We start from the raw sequence: 19912 nt of genomic DNA, 5'->3' as shown, positions 1-19912 counted from the left end.
TGAGGGACCAACAACCTCAGGTACCTAGGAGTTCCTGGCCTCTGCCAACTCCATCGTTTCAATTCTCCGACATCCGTAAGTACCCGGGCGTCTTAAGCAACCAGCCACGGTTAGCTACGGCGCCAGGGGTACTGAATAACATACATTTCATATCATGCTATCGCTAGTATTTCCATCGTCACTCTGTTCAGATCCACATGAACACTCGCCCAGTCCATGCCGCCTACCTACCTAGCCCTGTTCCCTCCCAGCCTTGTTGTTCTGACCCGACATTAGGTTGTTTCAGATGCTTAATAAAATGAAGCATTGTCACCATCAATGGTCTACACTGTTATGTATGGATATCCGCGAAAGATCGAGGGGTCAGGGACCGACAAGCGAGGGCAAACATCTCAGACCGATGACATCTCCACCGTCAGCCCTGTCGGTCACAACCCACCACAGCTTCCGAGCAATCAACGCCCACGGGAAGCCTTTTTACGTGGAGAATGTATACCTAATTCGGGATTACATGATTGATACGAAAAGATGGGGTTTGAAAAGGACGTCTGGAAGGTTGATCAGGGCCGCTTCCCTGCTGGTATCCCCGCCCACTTCCCCCCCAGCATCGCCTCTCGGCAAAAATGCGACGCTCAACAAGGCAGAGTGCACACGGGGAAATTCAAAAACAAAATCCGCTGGACAAATGCCACATTCGAAACCTCGGCCGAACGAGTCTAACATCCACCCAGTGGCCCTCGACATCCTCAAGCCACCCCGGGACCACGCCGCTCCGGAACACCTGTCTGCTCTGCGGGCATCATGTCAGAAGCATCTATTGTACCATAGAGTGTTATCTTCGGTTTAGGGAGAAATACCTTGGCCCTGCATCCGAAAAGATCGAGATCTGAGTGACCAAGACAACGGGTCTGGGCGTGTTCGTTCGGCCAGGATGCAGCATCAAGAACGAAGAGTGGATTGGTGAGTACCTCGGTGAACTGGTGCCCCTTCCGGCATCCGAGGTCGAGACAAGCAACTACGCATTCACGCTGCCCGGTGTCCCCAAAGAGTGCATCAAGGATGTGGTGATCAACGGCGAAATCCACGGCAACTGGACACGCTTCCTCAACTCGCACTGCAATCCAAACGTAAAGGCCACGCCCGAACAAGTAGGCAAGGTAAGGGTCATTGCTTTTCGGGCTCTAAGGCAGATCGAGGCTAGCGAACAGTTGTTGATTTCCTATGGGAAACAGTATTTTGCCGAAAGGGGGATTTGGTGCTGCTGCGATGCCCAAGCGGAACCGCACTCTCCCCCTGAGGACTCACCATCCTCGGATTCAGAGTAATTCAGGAAATGAAAGTCAGTAATCGAGTTATGTCAAACCCTAAACTTATTTCTTTCTTTCCTTTATCCTTACGATACGGCCCGTATGGGAAATATTGACTAGGAGAACGACCCTCCTCCGTAGGGGGTTCTTTCCAGACTCATTGCTTCTCATTTAATGCTGAGCCAAGTTCACTGCTTTTCCGCCCCAACCGCCTTGATGACGAGGCACCAAAAAACTTTCACCAGTACTACTACCCTTTACACTCACGTCCTTTACTGGCATGCACATAGGAGTGGAGTGGTATTCCAACCGATCGTTCGAGCATACAGCTAATCAGGCATCGAGATAGCCACACTCACAATTTAGTAAGGTGACAAACCCTCCTTTTCTTAAGCGTTAGCTTCCACTAGTCGCAGCGGCTACTTAGGGCTTTGACTCTCAGCTGACAGTGGGTGTAGGCAACTGTCTTGGATGACGGGCCAAGGAAACTGCAAACTGCGCTGGACGTGTGGTATAATTATGAGGAGACAAAGCTGGGCTGTGAGAACAACTTGCCGGAAACGGGATGCAGAAGTTCAGGGCCGTCAGGGTTCACTGCGTTTGCTGCTCTGCCACTGTCCCATCAACCACTAACAACTGTCTAAATTTCTGCGGTCATCCGAACTGGGGATGTTAATTAATTAACTGCAACCCAGGGCAGGAGGCGCGACACACTCGCGTCAACCGCAGGTTGAATTCCGCTCTGGCCAATCAATGTCGATTCCACTAAATTCTCACAGCCCAAGACGCAAGACGCAAGTCATCCGTGAACCGAGTTCCTGGGGCGGTCATATGTAGCGGGCCGAATTCAATGGGCGAGAATCATACCTTACATATACCTAAGTTTTCTCGAGATGGTTCATCGATCCAGGTTCCCCTTGCGAAGATAACAACGAACAGCTCAGAGTCATCTTTAACACCGTGTACCCAGTGCACCATACCTATTACGCCGTCCTAGTCGCCGTTTACGAGAGACCCACGTGTAGCACTTGCAACAGTTGTTTAAAGTGAGCAGCCAATAACTCCGAGTCTGGGTTTGAGCCTTACTCAGCACCCGGAGGCTTGGCTTTCAGAGGGCCAATCGGGCGGTCCAGCGACACGGCACAGGAAGCTGAGATGTTCTTACATAGTAGCGCATAGCTGGGGAGGACTGGGCTAATTGGCCCTGTAATCACTTGGCTCTGCACATGGACGTGGAGAGGTGGTTACACACCCGTCACGGCGATCTAGACCTCGGTTAAGATCATCAATCATGCTACCAAGTGCATCCCTAGCACTAGTTTAACTGTTAACGTACATTATAAGCGGCCCGTGGGTATAAGTGGGGCGTGGGCTTTCCACTACCCTACAAATACTATCCTCAATTACAACACAAGAACACTAGGAGCCAACTATAATTACATCAGAAACAGCTGAATCCGAGGATTCTATAGCCTCCTGGCAAGTACGAGCATTATGGCCAGGCTTGCCACACACACCACAGCACTGAACCTTCGTACGACTCCCCCCTATACTACTACCTCCCGGCTGCGTTTCTTCTACTACCTCCCTACCTATAGCCTTCTGGGCCAGTAGATCCTGTGCATCTTGTACAGTAAGTGATCCTCCAAGCTGCACACGTGTTCTTTTAGCTCTCCGGCGCTTGCTTAGTACCTCGTTGGCCTTGCGGAGCGAAGAGACCTCTGACCGAAGAAGAGCTACCTGGTGCATCATAGCCATTGTACCCTTGGTAAGTTGATCCACAGCACCTAATATTGAAGTCGGAGAGCTATTTTGATAGCTAGAAATACGAGTCTTGATAAGCATTGACTGCGATTCGGCTTCTCGGAGGTTGTATGGTGTCTGGAAGACCCAAGGTTGTGCTGTACTAGGCCGTGAGGCTGGGGGTGTTGGCGTACGAAGCTGTACATCCAGTGTAGAAAGCACCCTCTGTGGATCGTACGGTACAAGGCCAGCCCCTGCAAAGCTACCCTGTATATTGCTTGTCTGAAACACGGCACCTCTGAATCTTGGGAAATGACAGTTGAGGATTTTATGTGTGTTGTCTTGATTGTGTTGATTGTCCTTGTCTCCCTTCGTCCGTCCCGTCTATCTTTGCTGGAGAGTTTGCTCCTTTTATAGACGAGATACGCGTACAGGATGACGTCCATACAGTGGCGTAGTTAGCTGCCAGTCTTCCTTAGCTCAATAGAGTACATAGGTTTGGCTCCCACACTAGATCCTGTGATCCTGATCCTTTGGCACATGATCCTTTTGACATTGCTCTCTGTTATAGAAGCAAAGAAGGCCTCGCGGAAGGTACAGAGGAACTCGAGCTTGCTGACGTGGTTGATATGCATGCACATTAAGTTCTTGATTTCGTGACCGCACGCCTTCTTCAATGGCCCAAAGCAGCCAATATCGAGTGACTGGCACTTGTAGGAAGAGTGCGGAGGTATACAAAGTATGATAATGTTGTTCTGTTTGCAGTAGAGTTCGAACTCGGTCGAGTAGTGGCTTTCGTAGCCGTCGAGGATCAATAGCCGGTATATACCCTTTATACGGGATTTTATATAGTAGTCGAAGTGCTTGATCCAATCTAGGTCTATAGCATTGGTAGTCCAGCCATTATCGGTAGTTGCAATACGCCAGGTAAGTGGAAGGTTACACTCCCGGTACCAGTTGCTAAGGTATTGCATAGCTAAGATAATGAATAGCGGGATCGCCCAGCCAAGGGCATTGACGCCCTGGATTACCGTTGCCCACTCGCGGTTGCCAGGCTGGGCTAGCTTTGCCTTACCACGGCCATCAGAGGTTGTAACAACCATGCCTGCGAAGATGATACCCATTATAAACCCAACCTCGTCGACGTTATAGACATCGTCGTCTAGGATACCGTACTTGGCCTTAGTGTTCCGTACAAGTGCAAACCACGTACCAATAACCTTTAGATCCTCGCACTTGGCCCTCTAGTAATCGTACCGACGTGTCCATCGTATCCGGAGCTCTGGCTGGCGTTTGACAAAGTTGTGGGCCTAGAGCTTGCCGACAGGGGGCGCGTCGCGTATGCGTAGTAGTTGGTTGGCCATATCTTCCATACTACGTAGTCTTAGGGGGAAAGCTCGCGCACATAGCTCAATAATATATTGAACAATTGCCTCCTCTTCGGAATTTGTGAGCCGCCGTGACTTGGGTATGGTATTGCGTTGTGAAGGATGGCCGGCGCGTCGGTCACGGAGAGTTGAAGTGTAACGAGAGTCTCTAGACGAAGGTCAGGAGGACCCGCCGAATGATGCTGGATGATGTCACGATACAGGATAGATAAGAACCCCGTGAGGGAACTCTCTTACGGGGGGCACTTCTAATCCGCAAAGGATCAGTCTCTGTGTAGTCAATGATAATAGGAGGCTGTTCGTGAAGCTATCGCCCACTGATCGAACCCTTTTCGGTACTGAGATATCGTAGTCCATCTCCCTCAACGTGTTCCCAGAACAACCCCCTTTACATGAAGGTGCAATGTTATAGAGCCTGGCTACGGCCTCAAGCCTTAGTTTCTTTTTTTTTTGAAGAGCTTCAAGGGCCAAGATTACCCTGGCTTCTTTTGAAGGAGAAGGCATATTGAATTGTAGAGAAAATTGATGTTGAGTGGAAAGACGACGCGTCGCGGTGGAAAGCCCACGCCCCACTTATACCCACGGGCCGCTTATAATGTACGTTAAGTGAATTTCTAGGAATCCTGGTTATTTGCCTGCAGAAACGAGAAGTATGGAAGCCTCCAACACAACCGAATGACATTGCATCTCATGCACTGTAACTCGGTACTTAACTAGCTGCCCAAAAGACATCGTAAGGCGCGTAAGTTGTGTTTCGAGGTCTGGATTTTGGCGTATTTGGGATTGTAAGATTTTAACTTCTCTATCACATGGTCCCAATTGACGATCAAGCAGTCAATCACCTCTTCTAATCTGAAGATATGGTTACATAACTACTGGTAATTACAGCAAGTGGCTTGTCGGCATTAACCAAAGCACGCACTGCATGTTGTTCGTATTCTAGTTTCCGGACCCCAACCGCCCGGCCTTCTCTGCCTTGCGAATATTAATCTTGACCGGGATGCATCTCACTCCTCCCAAGCATTGTGGGGTGTGTTAATTGATCCTCACCGCTTACCCGGTTGCACTAGTTCGAAGGAAGAGTGCCTTGCATCGTGCGTGCAAATTGTTACATTGCAGCTGGATCGCTAATGGAACGACTCAACGCGTTTCTATTAATTCAGACCTTCGTGGCATCTTTGTCATCCGCTGAATAAGAAAATATTTAGCCGAAAACTGATGTTTAGTACCGAAACTGGCCACTGACCAGCCTCAGGGTAGTAGCACGTTGCAAAGGCCCGCAAGTGAACCCTGAGCCTCACTTTATTGGCATTTGCTGCAAAATAGGCAGGACATTTGAGATGTATGCGGGGAGAGAGCGGCCGCACTGTCAGCTCGTTGCCCGCAGTCGATCCTGGCCCAATGGACCAGAGGAGAACCTGCTTGGTAGAATGCACCGTGTACCCGGCGTCATCAATATTTGCGCTTTGCGCGTCGAGTTAGGTATCGAACTACGTCTGAGCGATTAGTCCCGCTTGCTGATCATCAAAAATACCTACCTTACCTTACCTAAACAATGGGCTGCCAAGAGGGTAGGGCTGAAAGGAGAGCAACGGGCAACAGCACCAACTTCCGTGATGAGACTGTATCCAACGGCCGACCGCCATCACCCTCTTCTCATTCCTCATGACCGTGCGGTAAACCGTACCTACACCTTTCCCTTAGCCTCGTGTTGATGATGGCTTACTACACATACAAATCCTGCAGCAAGTGCTGACGTCGTCCAAGCTTGCGGTGGGCTCCGGGCTGTGAAGCTTTGGAAGAGGAAGGTGAGATGCGGGAAGTCGCTGGCGTCGTCCTAGGCAGGCGCAGATGACGTGAGAGTTGGCACCACTTTCCTCGGCGTTCGTTGCCCGTGTGGAATGCCGATGCCGGGAAAGGGGAACGCCGCGAAAGACACCAGTACCTTATCTCTCTCGACAGTGTGATGATCAAGTATTTAACGGGCGAACCTCCCTCCTCTTCCAACTGATCGACAGCCTCAACCCAGCACTTCCAACCCCAGGCACCTCAACAACTCAACCCCCTACTCGTCAGCCCTTCTCTCAACCTCATCTCAAGATGCGTTTCTCGGCTACCTTCACTTCTCTGGCCCTCTTCGCGGTTGCTGCTTTTGCCGCACCGGCTGAGCGAGCTGCCCTGACCGCACGCGATATTCCCGAGTCCATCGCTAACGCCACCGCACTCGGAGTTGACGTTTACGGTCCCATTCCCGACGACGCTAAGAGGGTCGGCGACCACTGGGTTGCCCAGCCCGGGTCCCGCGCCAGTGCCTGGATGAGGGCACAGATCGACCTCGACCAGTACGAGGCCGCTCAGGGCGAGCAGGTCGAGAAGCGCCAGTGGGCGAACATTGGCATCGGTCTCTGGGCCCAGGACAACTGTACGTGTTCCGGCATCTTCTTTTCTGAGGCAGTTTCACTCACCGCTGCGTGATGCACCTAGGCGGAGGCGAGAGCGTGTGGTTCGACAACGTCCAGTACAACGTCCACCACGTCACCGATATCAACATGTTTGCTGTCGGTATCCGCTACCGCGGTCTTAGGAACGGCGAGCATCTCGACTTCAGCAGGTGGGCTAACAACGACCTGTGCGGTCAATACGTCGCCAGCGCCGCGGTGCCCTCGACAAGTAAGTACCCCATTCGGAGTGCACACTAATATTCTGCTAACCTCGCAACTTAACTAAACTAGCCGGATGCGCCAACATCCCCCTTACCAACTGCTTCCGTCTCTGGATGTAATTGGGCTCGTGAGTGGGTATTCTAAGCCCCTGGACACGGCAAAATGGGAATTCGGAAGGGAGAGGCAGAGGTGGAGAGATCTGTCGATCTGACATGCCGAGATGGACTGAATTCAACATTCCTGAGAAATCTTGGAGTTCATAGTAGACAGAAAATAAACCCATTGGGCTCAATTTTGCCTATCTTGCTTCAGTTCTGGGCTTTGCTATTGATTAATATGCATTGCCGCTGCCTTTGGGGGATCGCGCAAAACTGAATTCTAGGAACTTGCATTGTTTGTATGTAGCTGACGGCTCGTCCACTGTGGGCATACTCGCATGTATGCGTCTCAACTCACTTGCCGGTTTGGGTTTCTTTAGATTCTCGCACTACACATGGTATGGGTTCCCTGACACAATATACAGGGGATAGACATACCATATATCCCATTCGCCGAGCTAGCCCATGGCGTAAAATGGGAGATCGGCTCTCGTACCCAGACAAAGCCCGCTTAAACCAAACAGCCGACCAACACACCACCAACCGCAACTAGAACAATCCCCACTCGGATCTGGCACGCTTGTCCCGTTTCTCTTGCTTCATTCTCTTCTTCTCTTCCTCAATCTTTCTTTCTTTTCGCGCTTCCTTTCCTTCTTAGCCTCTATCCCCTCCTGTCTTTCTACTTCCGCCTTCTTCTTGGCTTCCTCTTCCTTCTTCTTTAGCAACTCTCTTCTCTACTTCACAAATCTCACAGCGCCCTCTCCGTGTTGAGCAGCTCGACATAGAGCGGCGCCCCAGGGACCGTTCTCACGCTCTCGTCGCATTTTCCGAACCGCCTTGCTGCGCCTTGTTTGCAGGGCCCCTTCAGGGAGCGGAGCTTGATCAACGCTGCGCATCCTCCGTCGCCGCACACAAACGGTTCGGATTCGGATTTAGTGCACATGGCTGCTTTGGTTGGACGGGCGGTGTCCTGGAGAGCCGTCGGTGTCTTGCACAGCCTGAAATTGCCAGGCTCCAGGGGGCATCGAAGATTGCACTAGTTATAACAGAAGCATATAGATTAAGATGTTCTGTGGAGATACATCTTCGCCGTAGATATCACAAGCCACCCGTCGTAGGAGCACGTGCACAGCGTGAACCCATGCGAGGCGTTGGCACGTCCTCCATCAAGTAACTCGTGTTGCTCGGCCGAGGGATTGTGATGGGTTTTGTCTGACTAAAATGCCATGGGGTCCATCGACCCAAGGGTCCTAACGTGGATCAATCTAGTTCCCATCTGAACAAGCGCAGTACGTGAGAGTAGTTTATATTGTCGCCAAGCGGGCCTGTTATGACGGGACACAGACATCTTCAGAGAAATTTGCCAGGGCGGGGATGATTGGTCGCCTAACAAAATTCATGAACAACACGATGTTCGCGGGATTTTACATGTCCCGCTATCAGCGGAAACGGTTAGGTTTAAGGCTCGTTCTGTCTCGCTCATTGCGATCCTCCCTGATGATTGCACACGACTGTAAAGTCCGACGGTGTTTTCGCGGACCAGCTTATGACGACACAGAACGAGAGCGCTTCGTCTTGTATAATACATCGAGCCTGGCTGAGCAAGTAGAAGTTTCTTCAGTAATTAGGCTGCACTTCACATGTCAAATTGTCAGGCTGGCGTGCAGCGACACCTTTGAATGGCAACTGCCAAGGAGCGGCAGTGGTTCGTCCCGTCCGTGCGCCGCCGCGTCGTGGTGGCGACGGGAGCTGCGCCCGGGATAGGATCCGGTCCAGCCACACCTGTCGCGGATCCGGCAGTGGCGGCCCCACCTTTTCCACTGCACTGGGACCAGGGCGTCGCCTTCAGCTACTCGCAGCATGTCGAGTAGCACGACAGCAAGGAGCCGTTAGCTTTAGGGATTTGCGGTAATTAGCGGCCCAGTTCCGTTCTAGATTCTTTGAAGTACTGATTTTTTTATGTAAATTTGCGTGCAACACCTCAAATAGTTGGCTGTGTTGTCAAAGGATGAAGGTCCAGTCGGATCTACGTTTGAGTGGGCCTGCTACGCGGCCCCTCCCCCTCGCATGCCAAGCGCTCGATGGGCGCCCTCTCCGGAGCCAGCCTCTCCCCAATGAGCCCGACGAGCTTCCCACAGTGATGGTTACATCAGTTGTTGTATGCCCTCGTCTCGCAGATCTTACACATCCATCTTTTTTGCTTCTGGCCTTGCAACTCTTCTTCTCACCGTCATTCTTACAACAAAAGGTGGAAGGTTCCTCCTGACATCACTAGCCAGCACTGCCTTGCCTCCACAGATTTAACCAACATCGGCAGCAACAATGGGCGGCGGACCGACCACGGGCTACCGCTCGGTCGCCTACTTCGTGAACTGGGCCATCTACGGTCGCAAGCATCGCCCGCAGGACCTGCCGGTCGACAAGCTGACGCATGTGCTCTACGCCTTTGCCAATGTCCGCCCAGACTCGGGCGAGGTCTACATGACGGACTCGTGGGCCGACACCGACATCCACTGGGAAGGTGACAGCTGGAATGACACGGGCACCAACCTCTACGGCTGCCTGAAGCAGCTCAACCTGCTCAAGAAACGCAACCGCAACCTCAAGGTGCTCCTCTCCATCGGCGGATGGACATACAGCAGCAACTTCAGGCAGCCCGCGTCGACGCCGCAAGGGCGAAGCACCTTTGCCTCGACCGCAGTAGAACTTGTTCGTCGCACTCTCCCCTCAAAACACTCATCCATCCCTCCATCAGACTAACCTCTTTCTTTCCCCTTACCCAGCTCTCTCGCCTCGGCTTCGACGGCCTCGACATAGACTGGGAATACCCCCAGAACGCCTCGGAAGCCGCCGACTTCGTCTCGCTGCTGGCCGAGACGCGGGCCGCGCTGGACCGGTACGCGGCGACGGTGGACGCGGCGCGCCCGCCGCGCTTCGAGCTGACGGTGGCGTGCCCGGCGGGCGCGCACAACTACGACAAGCTCGACATCCCCGGCATGGACCGGTACCTCGACTTCTGGAACCTGATGGCCTACGACTACGCCGGCTCGTGGGACTCGACCACCGGCCACCAGGCCAACCTCTTCCGGTGCGCGTCGCGCCCCGCCAGCACGCCCTTCTCCACCGACGCCGCCGTGGCCCACTACGTCTCGCGGGGCGTGGCGGCCCGCAAGATCGTCGTGGGCATGCCGCTGTACGGCCGGGCCTTTGAGGGCACCGACGGGCCCGGCACGCCGTACAGCGGGGTCGGCGAGGGGACGTGGGAGAACGGCGTGCACGACTACAAGAAGCTGCCGCTGGACGGGGCGTACGAGACTATCGACGAGGAGGCTGGGGCCAGCTATTGCTACCATCCCGGGCGCAGGGTGATGGTGAGCTACGATACGGTCGAGATGGCGAGGAGAAAGGCAGACTACATCAAGTACCACGGCCTGGGAGGCGGGATGTGGTGGGAGAGTAGTGCCGACAGGGAAGGCCCGCAGAGTCTGATCGGGAATGTTGTCGAGGTGTTGGGCGGACCGAATCGTCTCGAGTGGAAGGAGAACTGCATCAACTACCCGTACACAAAGTACGACAACTTGAGGGAAGGTTTCCCCAACAATTAGGATGGGACGGAAACGTGGACTGTATAGACTAGATAGCAGCTGCCTGCATTCCGCGTCACCCAGCCGGACGCGATGACACCAGCGTTATGAGGTTACGCCAGTGTGGTCATCACATCCCAAATCGCATTTCCTTGCCGGTCAGAGCCCGTCTATGTCCATCTCTTAAGGTACATAAACGCTAATGGTGAGGATAGTCGCCCGTCCTAGCTCATTGCAATTCCGTTTCCCGTTCCGAGGTTGCCCAGTCCAATTTTGACGCCGACCGCTTAGGCGCTCTTCTCGAAGACGTAGGTAAGGTGGCAGCGGCCACAGTACTGGCGGTCCTGCATGGCAGCCATGAAGACACCGGCACCGCACTGAGAAGACGCATCAGTCAGCACGATCGATCCAAGATCTTTTGCTGTGAACAAGGAGCAACTCACAGTCTCGTTGGGGCACTCGCGGCGGAGCCGCTCAATCTTGCCATCGCTGTCGACCTTGTAGTACTTGAGCACAGCCAGCTTGGTCTTCTTGCGCTTGTGCTTGATCTTCTTGGGAGTCGTGTAGACCTTCTTCTTCCTCTTCTTGGCGCCACCACGCAGGCGGAGCACAAGGTGGAGGGTGCTCTCCTTCTGAATGTTGTAGTCAGAGAGCGTCCGGCCGTCCTCGAGCTGCTTGCCGGCAAAAATCAGGCGCTGCTGGTCGGGCGGGATGCCCTCCTTGTCCTGGATCTTGGACTTGACATTGTCGATGGTGTCGCTCGACTCCACCTCAAGGGTGATAGTCTTGCCCGTGAGGGTCTTCACGAAGATCTGCATGATTGCCTACTGAGACGTGGTGAGGATGTGTTAGACGCAAAAAGAGAGAACTCCTTCGTGGCGGGGCAAGAAGACGGCGGGACGGCGGTTGGAAGATTGCAGCAGCGCCGCTTGGGACATTTGCAAAACTTCCAAGTCGCGCAAGGCGAAGACGGAAAACGCCAGATTGGGCATCGTGGCGGGAACAAAGGAAAGGGCAGATGATGAAGCGCAGCCAGCTCGCAACATCGCGCAGACGTACCTAGACACAATGTCTTCCTCAGCAATCTGTAGATGTTGTGAAGATGCGCTTGATGGGAAGGAGGAATTTGAGTTGCGGCTCGGGCACTTGAACTTTTGGGTGGGCCCCACTGCGAGATGCGGGTCAGCTGATTTTAGTTTCCATTAGGGTTTCTCGTGGCTGTTGCCCTGGGCCCCGATTTTGCGAGACGCTGACTGGTAGGTGGGGACTTGTGGGGCGCCCTCCAGGTTTTCCAATGCGAGCTGAAATTCGGAATCTCCTCGCCCTCCCACCACACAACCTCTTGAGAATCAGTGCACTCAAGACACCGACAAAATGGTCAAGAAGAGAAAGAACAACGGCCGCAACAAGAAGGGTACGCGTCCATCGCCCAAACCTCACTCGCATGTCCGACGTAGACTGACTCGAGAATCTCGCAGGTCGCGGCCACGTCAAGCCCATCCGGTGCTCCAACTGCTCACGATGCACTCCCAAGGATAAGGCCATCAAGCGGTTCACCATCCGCAACATGGTCGAGTCTGCAGCTATCCGTATGTACTTTTGAGAAGCGCATCGGCCACATGGATTTCCAATGGCTCCCACATACCCTCGTGCCTTGCAGGCGCGTTGGCCCGACTTAGCTAACAGATGGATGCCTCCAGGTGATATCTCGGACGCCTCTGTGTTCTCCGAGTACACAGTTCCCAAGATGTACCTCAAGCTGCAGTACTGCGTCTCTTGCGCTATCCACGGCAAGATTGTCCGGTACGTTTGTCCGCATGGCGGGGACAACCACGCGCGTCATCCTGGCGACGTGGGCGGCTGAGAAGATCCTTGGTCGAACTGCCGCCATTTAGTTGTCCCCACCCGCGCACTCGGGAACACGACGCGCTGACGAAACGTGCCATAGTGTCCGCTCCCGCGAGGGCCGCCGCAACCGTGCTCCCCCGCCGCGCGTCCGCTACAACAAGGATGGCAAGAAGGTGACCACGACCCAGGGCCCAAAGACCGCCTAAGTGGTCTTCCATCATCTTGCTTTGGCGTTCCGTGTTGGTGGCATTCGCTTTTAGACGTGGTTTTGATGATCTGAAAGTTATGAGGTCATGATTTGGCTTTGCATGCCAATCCGGGCAACCACGGAAATCGGAATGGCTTGGTTCCCCTCGGCCCATGGGAGGTCAGAGAGTCATAGTCACCAATTCAGAGCACTTGTTGTAATGGAACTCGACGTGCCGTTCAGTGTGGTACCGCAAACCCTAAGCCCGCTCTCAAAGGTTCACGGCGGACCCCGGTAGCATCACGTTCACCTTTCTAGAAATTCGACCCTGTCGTGCGCATTTTCGAATACCTTGGGGATTATTCTGGCTACTGTAGTCTGTTTCTTATTCGCGACACATCTGCGTGCAAGTCCACTTGGATGCTTCAGCCGGTATCAAGTCGGAGTTCAGCATGGGCGTCTCTGGACTATACGGTCCTTTCCCTTACCATGGATCATCCCAGAAACTCGGCCCCAACCGGGGCAACCCATTCGCCAGTTATTACGCCCAAGCCGTCGTTGTCTTCGTTTTCGTATTTCCTTGTCTTCCCCCCCGAGACGTCTCCTCGGAAGTTCCCGACACCATACAACGATACAGCGGCACAGCAAGTGCACGGCCCGAGATGTTGCTGCTGCCTCACCTCCGAAAAAATGACCGAGCACAGCGGTCCGGTTGGTGGAGCCAAATGTGTCCTTGTTGCAACCTCAACCTCGAAAGGTGATCCTCCAGGAACGTCACATCATCCTAAACATCAAAGCGCTTCACCGATCCCCCAAGGAAGCAAAAGCTTCCGAGCAGCTCACACGGGCTTGGTGGGATGCCTCCACCACGATCACTCGTAGCTCGTTTGCTGACCGGACGAAGCTCCGGAGCCTGGGGTGATGCATAAACCCCGCAGCGAGTTGCCAAGCATGCCCCTCGGCTTTGGCGCAGCGGGCTGAGAGATTTACATAAGAAAAGGCACAAAAATAGTGTAGCGTACCTGGTGCGGCTTCGATTGCGAAGTTCCCCCGGCGGCCCTAGCTGCGAACCGGACTCCCATCTCGCCCCGGAAATTCTCTACTCGAGGCCGCCGTAATGCTGATTGGTCGTGTGAATTGCTGGGGGCGTTTGCGTGGCGTAAATCTGTCCGCCTATGTTACATTTAGTTTAGTCCTGATGAGTGGCGTTGCGATCAAATTTGGGCTGCGGCATTCAGGGGGAAGCGACTTTCCGGGGTTGCCTCATCAATCGAAGCCGTCCAACGCCGGAATGTCGACGCCTTGATGCTTGATATCCTTGCGGAAAGCCTAGTGTTGAGTGTTTGTCCAGTGGATTTCAAAGTCCTTTGTGGGATATGGACAGGTCGGTTCGGGGTCAAGTATGGTTGGTCGCTAGTTGGCTCTTGTGATTCCCATTACCATGGCTCCTCTGCATGCACGCTACCGACCACTGCCGCTCCGCCAAGACCATTTTAGCGATCTCTGGGGAACAGATCCCAGGGACCCGGTCCAAGCGGCGCGTGCCGGGGAACCTCGAGGATGTGGACGTCAATAACGCGCTACCGCTCTGGGTTCCAGGCTCTGCTCTTTCTGGTAGCCGACCAGGGGTCCAGCGTGTCGCCCGCGACTACTTCCGCCGTCGTCTTCCCGCTCGTTCCCACCGACCGGTTTTCTCCACATGTTCGGGGAACATTATCATCGTCTCACCAGGTGGTGAGCGGCCCAAATCACCATGAGTTCAGGAGACAGCACCATCGTGGCGGCGGCCCCTCCGCCCCCGGGCGTAACACCAAACTTTGAGGATCCGGAGTCGATCTCCTACCAGCTGACCATTGTCGGTGTGGTGTTTCCCGTGTTGGCGCTCTGTTTCCTGATCCCACGTTTGTATTCTGCTGCATTCATCATCCGGAAATGGCACCCCGACGATTGTAAGACGATTAGACGCTGAGATCTGTGAGCCAAGGATTTACTGACACTTACTGCCAGATTTGATTGTGATTGGATTCGTACGCTCTCCCGGCCCGTTTACAGGATGATTCTTTTTGCTAACTGCTTAGACAATTGGCCTGGTGAACTCCCTCATCTGCATCGTTCGTCAGTGTCCGACCGAACGTGAGCTGGGCTTCCAGACGCGTCGCGCTAACCTCTGTTACAGAGTCTACCATGGGTATGGGCATTCACATCTGGGATCTGCCCCTTGACGCCTTCAAGGCCGTCATGAAAGTAAGCACGCTCTTCGGCCTACCACGCCGTCGCTTGATCTGACATAACACCAACAACAGCTCGGCATGATAGGCGGGGCGATGACCTACAATCTCTGCACCCTCTTCATCAAGTTGTCCATTCTATCTTTCTACCTTCGCTTCTCGATCGATCGGGCATTCCGAATGGCTGTCTATTTCGTCATGTTTGTGACCGTGGGATACACCATCCCCAACGCCTTCCTCTTCCTCTACATCTGCCAGCCGATGGCCTATTACTGGGATTGGGCCATCAATGGCTGGTGTATCAATCAGCAGGCCACGTTTGACGCGGCCAATATCCTCAACATGACGACCGACTACGCCATTCTCCTCTTGCCCATCTGGATGCTCCGGCCCTTGCGACGGCCGCTGCTGAAGAAGATCGGCATCACACTGATCCTCATGACGGGAGGCTTGTACGTCAGCCCCGACTAATACCCAGCGCCAGGCCACAAAGCTAACAGCCGGCAGCGTCTGTGGGATCAGCACAATGCGCATGGTGACAGCCAAGAACGGCGCCGACAACTCCGACATCACCTGGCACTATCCGACGAACCTGATCTGGTGGTGCGTGACAACCTCCCTCCCCCGTTCGGCTTTGACAACCCATACTGACGTCCCACCCCCCTCACGCCCAACAGCCTCGTCGAAGAATTCGTCGGCGTCATCTGCGCCTGCCTCCCTTGCCTCAAGGCCTTTGTCAAGCACTTCTTCCCCAACCTTTTCCTGTTCAACCCAACGTTCGAGCAGCGCCTGACCTCGTCTTTTATGTTCTCGCGTACCGCTTCGGGAGGTGGCAACAACAACAATAATAATAATAGCTCAAATGCCGGTGATGGAAAGAGAGCTTGGTGGCGGAGAAAGGCGGCGGTGGCAGTGGTAGAGGACGGTACGGTGGATGCGGTGGATGCGGTGGGTGCGGTGGAGAATATCGGTTCCAAGGAAGAGGGTATGGGGAGTAAAGAGTCAGATGTTGGACACATTGAAGTTAGGGAGGAACGAGATTCTGCATCAGCTGAGACCACGCCAGGGGAGAAAAAGCTGGCGGAGGTGACGGACGTGGAGAGGGATGCGTAGTTGGGTCAGGAGCCTTGGGAAGCTTGGCCGCGGGAGAAGGCAGGAAGAATGGGCTTCGATGTCTACATATATGCAAGAATCAACATGCTAATCATTAAACTACCATGTAAAACCATGCTCCATGACATGGTTTCCACGTCTCGATGCTCCTGCTGTATCTGCTCCTGCTGGTGGTGGTGGTGGGATGGCCCGCTAGTTATGAACCTGATCCAGCTAGAAAATTGTCTCTTATCGCTTGGGGGTGGCATTGAGAATGGGGCCTCTACGGGCTGGAACTTGTGCTGCCGGTTTGGCGATTGCAGGAGAAGGCGTGCCAGGTGGGCAAGTCGATGCTACTGCTGAATTCAAACATGTCGACGGTTGAATACGACGTTCAGAGGTTCCTTTTCCTTCGACTCTTCTTTTTCTTCTTCCTCTATCCTTGTCGTCTCACTACTTAAGTGATCCAGGAGTCGTCACGGTATTCACTTAGCCGATGTAGGCTTTCGTCCCATTCACATTTGGGTAAGCCTCTTGTGGGGCTGCTTCAGTTCACTTCCCGAGAGGCTGATTAGGTAGGCTGTAATGGAGCAGCGGTCACTCACTGTTAGCGTCAGGTCGTACTTGCCCAGTGAATTGTATTCGACTGGCCGGTGTTTTCAGCACACGCCTTCCTTTCCCCTTTCCGACTTTTATCCTTGTGGAGTTTTGCTGCCCGAACCGTTCAATTATCGCCAACTCCGATTGTCGCTTTACCACATCGCACATTCGACTTTGCTCGATAGTACCCCGAGAGCAAAGCGAAGAATAAAGTAACCAGAGTACGATAACCTTAAGTCGGTGCTTCTCTTTTCTTTCTCTCTCTCCATCTCTCTCCTTTTCCCATGTTTCCTTGTCACTGACGTGGTCCACGCCGCTCCCCAGGCGAGATCCGCTAGCGACAATTACGCGACCATCACGAATAGGATTAGACTTCAATGAGAACGAGATGGCCACGTTCGGGATGCCCAAGGGTACCGTCATGAGTCTCCCTAATGAGACTCTCCTTCAAATTTGCGGTTATCTGGATGAGCCAGACCTCAGAGCGCTCACCCAGGCCAACCGCCGACTCAGCGGCCCCGCCAGTCTGGTTCTGTGGGATCTAATCTACACAGACCCAGCCAGGTGCAAGGAAGTTCTTCTGTGGGCCGTCGAAGCCGGCCATCATGAGGTGTTGCGGACGATGCTCGAGCGGGGCACTGATCCCAACTTTTACTACCTCTCGTCCCTCCTTAGGTCGCGCTTGATGGATCTCTTTGCTGCCCAAGGGGGGCAGCGCGGCACCGCCGCACCGCGCGACGACAGACTTCGCAAAGCCGAAGTCCTGAAAGAAAAATACTGCCGAAATGGTGTTACGAGGAGGAGCGTGCGTCATCGGCATGAGAAGCACCGCGACGGAATCCCCTTGGCTCAAGACTTCGATTGGCACGTAGATTACGAGTATGCCGATCATCACGGCTGCTCTCTGGAGACTTTCGGCATCGTTGACTGCCTTGAAGAACTAGCGACACGTAAATATTGGTCCTGGAGCCCGATCCACGTTGCTGTTTTGCGTGGAGACAACGACGCGGTTCGCCTTCTTCTCGACCACGGTGCTAACATCGATGCCCGATGCTCTGGTCTTGTACGTCAAACCAACGCAATATCCTCATTACGACTGATTCAGGGATCAAAGCGAGAACACATAACTGACCTTGTTGGACAGTGCGATTGCGCTGGGCCGGACGTTGAAGTTGAAGACGATTTCGGCGACTCTATCATGCCTAATAAAAACAGGCCGGTCTGGACACCTTTGCATGTGGCAATCTGCACGGGAAATGAAGATACTGCTCGCTTGCTCATCACCCTCGGGGCGTCAAATCTTGTTGGCGTTCTTCTGCGACAGAAAATCCCTTGGAATTACTTCAACTGCCATCTTCGGATCACCGCCCTACAGAGCGCCGCATGGCTTGGTATGTACCGAAAATCAATCTATTCCTTTGCCCGTCTTCCCAGACTCAAAGAAGAGATACACCCCTTTATCCTGGTTCCTCCCTAATCCATCCTCAGACCGCTCAGAAAGGAAGGTGACTGACATGATGGGGCAGGCTCAGTCCAGATGTGCAAGCTTCTCCTTGAACACCCGGGCTTCGATGTGTCCATTGATCGTCGAGGCCGCCGGGGCCATGTCGCAATTCACTACGCCGCGGCAGCGGGTCATATCCGGACCGTAGGAAAGCTGTTGCTTGAGAATGGAGCCTTGTTCCCCAACTACAAAGATAAAGACGCAAGGCCCCGTCACGTTCCCAACGGCTCGCCAAGGCTGGCAAGACCCCGTCACATTATCAACGACCCCCTAAGACAGCTATGCATGGTATGTCGAAGGCCCCCTGAAAGAAAAACGCATCATTGACACTGTTGTACAGCAACACAAATACGATGATGCGCGGTGGCTTGTGTCGTTCTGCCGGAGACTGTACACGGATGAGGCACCAATCAGGACGGTGCAGCTCTATAGCCGAGCTCTCGCTGCCCTGTGCTCTCTGCGTAAACCTGTAGCATACAGCACTTTGACGCTCCGTCAGAAGCAAGACCGGCTGCTCGCTGCCACCGCGGGTGATACTAGGTGGACAGTGCAGCGCGAAATCAGAATTCAGGCGGCAGAGGCTTCTCGAAGCGCTAGGCTGTCGCTTGCCAGACTGCTCTTGAAACTGGGCGCCAACCCTAACCTCCCAGCGCTTGTCCCTGCGAGGGCTGCGATGCAGGTATTGGGAGCCGAGTCGCGCAGCACCGTTTACCGCACCTCCCTCCAGATTGCCGCATATTCGGGGTTCGCGGAAATGGTCAACCTGCTCCTCGATCACGGAGCAGACTGCAATCTGATTGGTGGTCCGATCATTGATCCAAGTGAACTGCCCGTAATGCTCGCTGCCAGGGAGCCCCCGCACAAGGCCTATTGGAACGGGCTCCATCGCAACGTCCAATGGATCGGCGCCGCTAGCGACCATCAGACGATGTACACACTGCTCGATCGGGGTGCCTCCCTCGATGATGTCGATGGCATATCGGTACTCCAGGTCTTACCCGGCATCGGACTGCGCGAATTCTATTTCTCCCAGAGTAACATGGAGGGTTGGCTGCGCATCGCAGAGGTGCTCCTGCAGTATGGTGCAGCCTCGAAAGCCTCAGAGAAAAATTGGAAGGACATTATCGTCGAGGCGAGCAGATCCGGCTATCAGCAGCTTTGCAAGATGCTGTGGACCGCCCGGCCCATTTCGCCCTTACCCCAGGACACATTGAACCGCATGCTCCTAAGTTCGACGTTGAATGACGGGCAGACTCATTTATACAGATACAGGGATGACCCGGACACGGTGCGCTGGGTATTACAGCACTGCGTGCGCGCAGACGGTCGTCTCCTTATCCCCATCTCCAGGTTGAGGGAGATACGAGATCAGATCAATGTCGATTTCAAGCGAGAGACCAGGAAACTGATGGACGAGTTCATTCAGACAATGGAATGAACGATCGTCAAGAGCTGGTTGGGGTACTTTGGTGGTGAGAGGGAGGTGCATCTTGCTCGGACTTGGTTGCCAGTTTGTGTAGACCGCGAGCATAGACGGAAGTCATGTGGGATTAAGAGATATGTACAGTAGATTCTAAAGATCATTTGATCGTCTCAGGAGGAATCGCTGTGCGATTCGTGCGCTCTGCTCGGCACCCCATCGTGGGTTCTCGATAGCTAGAGCTGCACTC

At 53.9% G+C, this 19912-nt stretch overlaps 6 protein-coding genes across 6 annotated transcripts; 5 read left to right on the top strand and 1 right to left on the bottom strand.

Annotated features, from left to right (window-relative positions):
• Positions 1 to 6538: 6538 nt before the first annotated feature.
• Positions 6539 to 7220, top strand: MFIFM68171_08088 (uncharacterized protein; the record flags this gene model as incomplete). Its single annotated transcript, XM_071063508.1, has 3 exons — positions 6539 to 6860; positions 6923 to 7108; positions 7171 to 7220. The coding sequence occupies 3 exons, from the start codon at positions 6539 to 6541 to the stop codon at positions 7218 to 7220; spliced, it is 558 nt and encodes a 185-aa protein (XP_070919609.1).
• Positions 7221 to 9521: 2301 nt separating this feature from the next.
• Positions 9522 to 10804, top strand: CHT4_2 (Chitinase 4; the record flags this gene model as incomplete). Its single annotated transcript, XM_071063507.1, has 2 exons — positions 9522 to 9908; positions 9983 to 10804. 2 exons carry the CDS (start codon positions 9522 to 9524, stop codon positions 10802 to 10804), a joined length of 1209 nt encoding a protein of 402 aa, XP_070919608.1.
• Positions 10805 to 11070: 266 nt separating this feature from the next.
• ubi3 (ubiquitin-40S ribosomal protein S27a) lies at positions 11071 to 11601 on the bottom strand (the record flags this gene model as incomplete). The annotated part of the gene is made up of 2 exons (XM_071063506.1): positions 11071 to 11160; positions 11227 to 11601. The coding sequence occupies 2 exons, from the start codon at positions 11599 to 11601 to the stop codon at positions 11071 to 11073; spliced, it is 465 nt and encodes a 154-aa protein (XP_070919607.1).
• A 556-nt stretch (positions 11602 to 12157) lies between these two features.
• Positions 12158 to 12837, top strand: RPS26A (40S ribosomal protein eS26; the record flags this gene model as incomplete). Its single annotated transcript, XM_071063505.1, has 4 exons — positions 12158 to 12197; positions 12262 to 12372; positions 12484 to 12586; positions 12732 to 12837. The coding sequence occupies 4 exons, from the start codon at positions 12158 to 12160 to the stop codon at positions 12835 to 12837; spliced, it is 360 nt and encodes a 119-aa protein (XP_070919606.1).
• A 1734-nt stretch (positions 12838 to 14571) lies between these two features.
• MFIFM68171_08084 (Satratoxin biosynthesis SC1 cluster protein 4) lies at positions 14572 to 16159 on the top strand (the record flags this gene model as incomplete). The annotated part of the gene is made up of 7 exons (XM_071063504.1): positions 14572 to 14767; positions 14826 to 14845; positions 14897 to 14933; positions 14995 to 15062; positions 15122 to 15498; positions 15554 to 15649; positions 15724 to 16159. 7 exons carry the CDS (start codon positions 14572 to 14574, stop codon positions 16157 to 16159), a joined length of 1230 nt encoding a protein of 409 aa, XP_070919605.1.
• Positions 16160 to 17141: 982 nt separating this feature from the next.
• MFIFM68171_08083 (Ankyrin repeat domain-containing protein 17) lies at positions 17142 to 19680 on the top strand (the record flags this gene model as incomplete). The annotated part of the gene is made up of 4 exons (XM_071063503.1): positions 17142 to 17801; positions 17883 to 18129; positions 18265 to 18530; positions 18583 to 19680. The coding sequence occupies 4 exons, from the start codon at positions 17142 to 17144 to the stop codon at positions 19678 to 19680; spliced, it is 2271 nt and encodes a 756-aa protein (XP_070919604.1).
• Positions 19681 to 19912: the final 232 nt, after the last annotated feature.

Source organism: Madurella fahalii, assembly GCF_045866475.1.
Source record: "Madurella fahalii IFM 68171 DNA, scaffold_4, whole genome shotgun sequence".
Taxonomy (NCBI): domain Eukaryota; kingdom Fungi; phylum Ascomycota; class Sordariomycetes; order Sordariales; genus Madurella; species Madurella fahalii.
The sequence above is the reverse complement of the archived record's forward strand: the minus strand, read 5'-3'. Positions and strand labels throughout refer to the sequence as shown.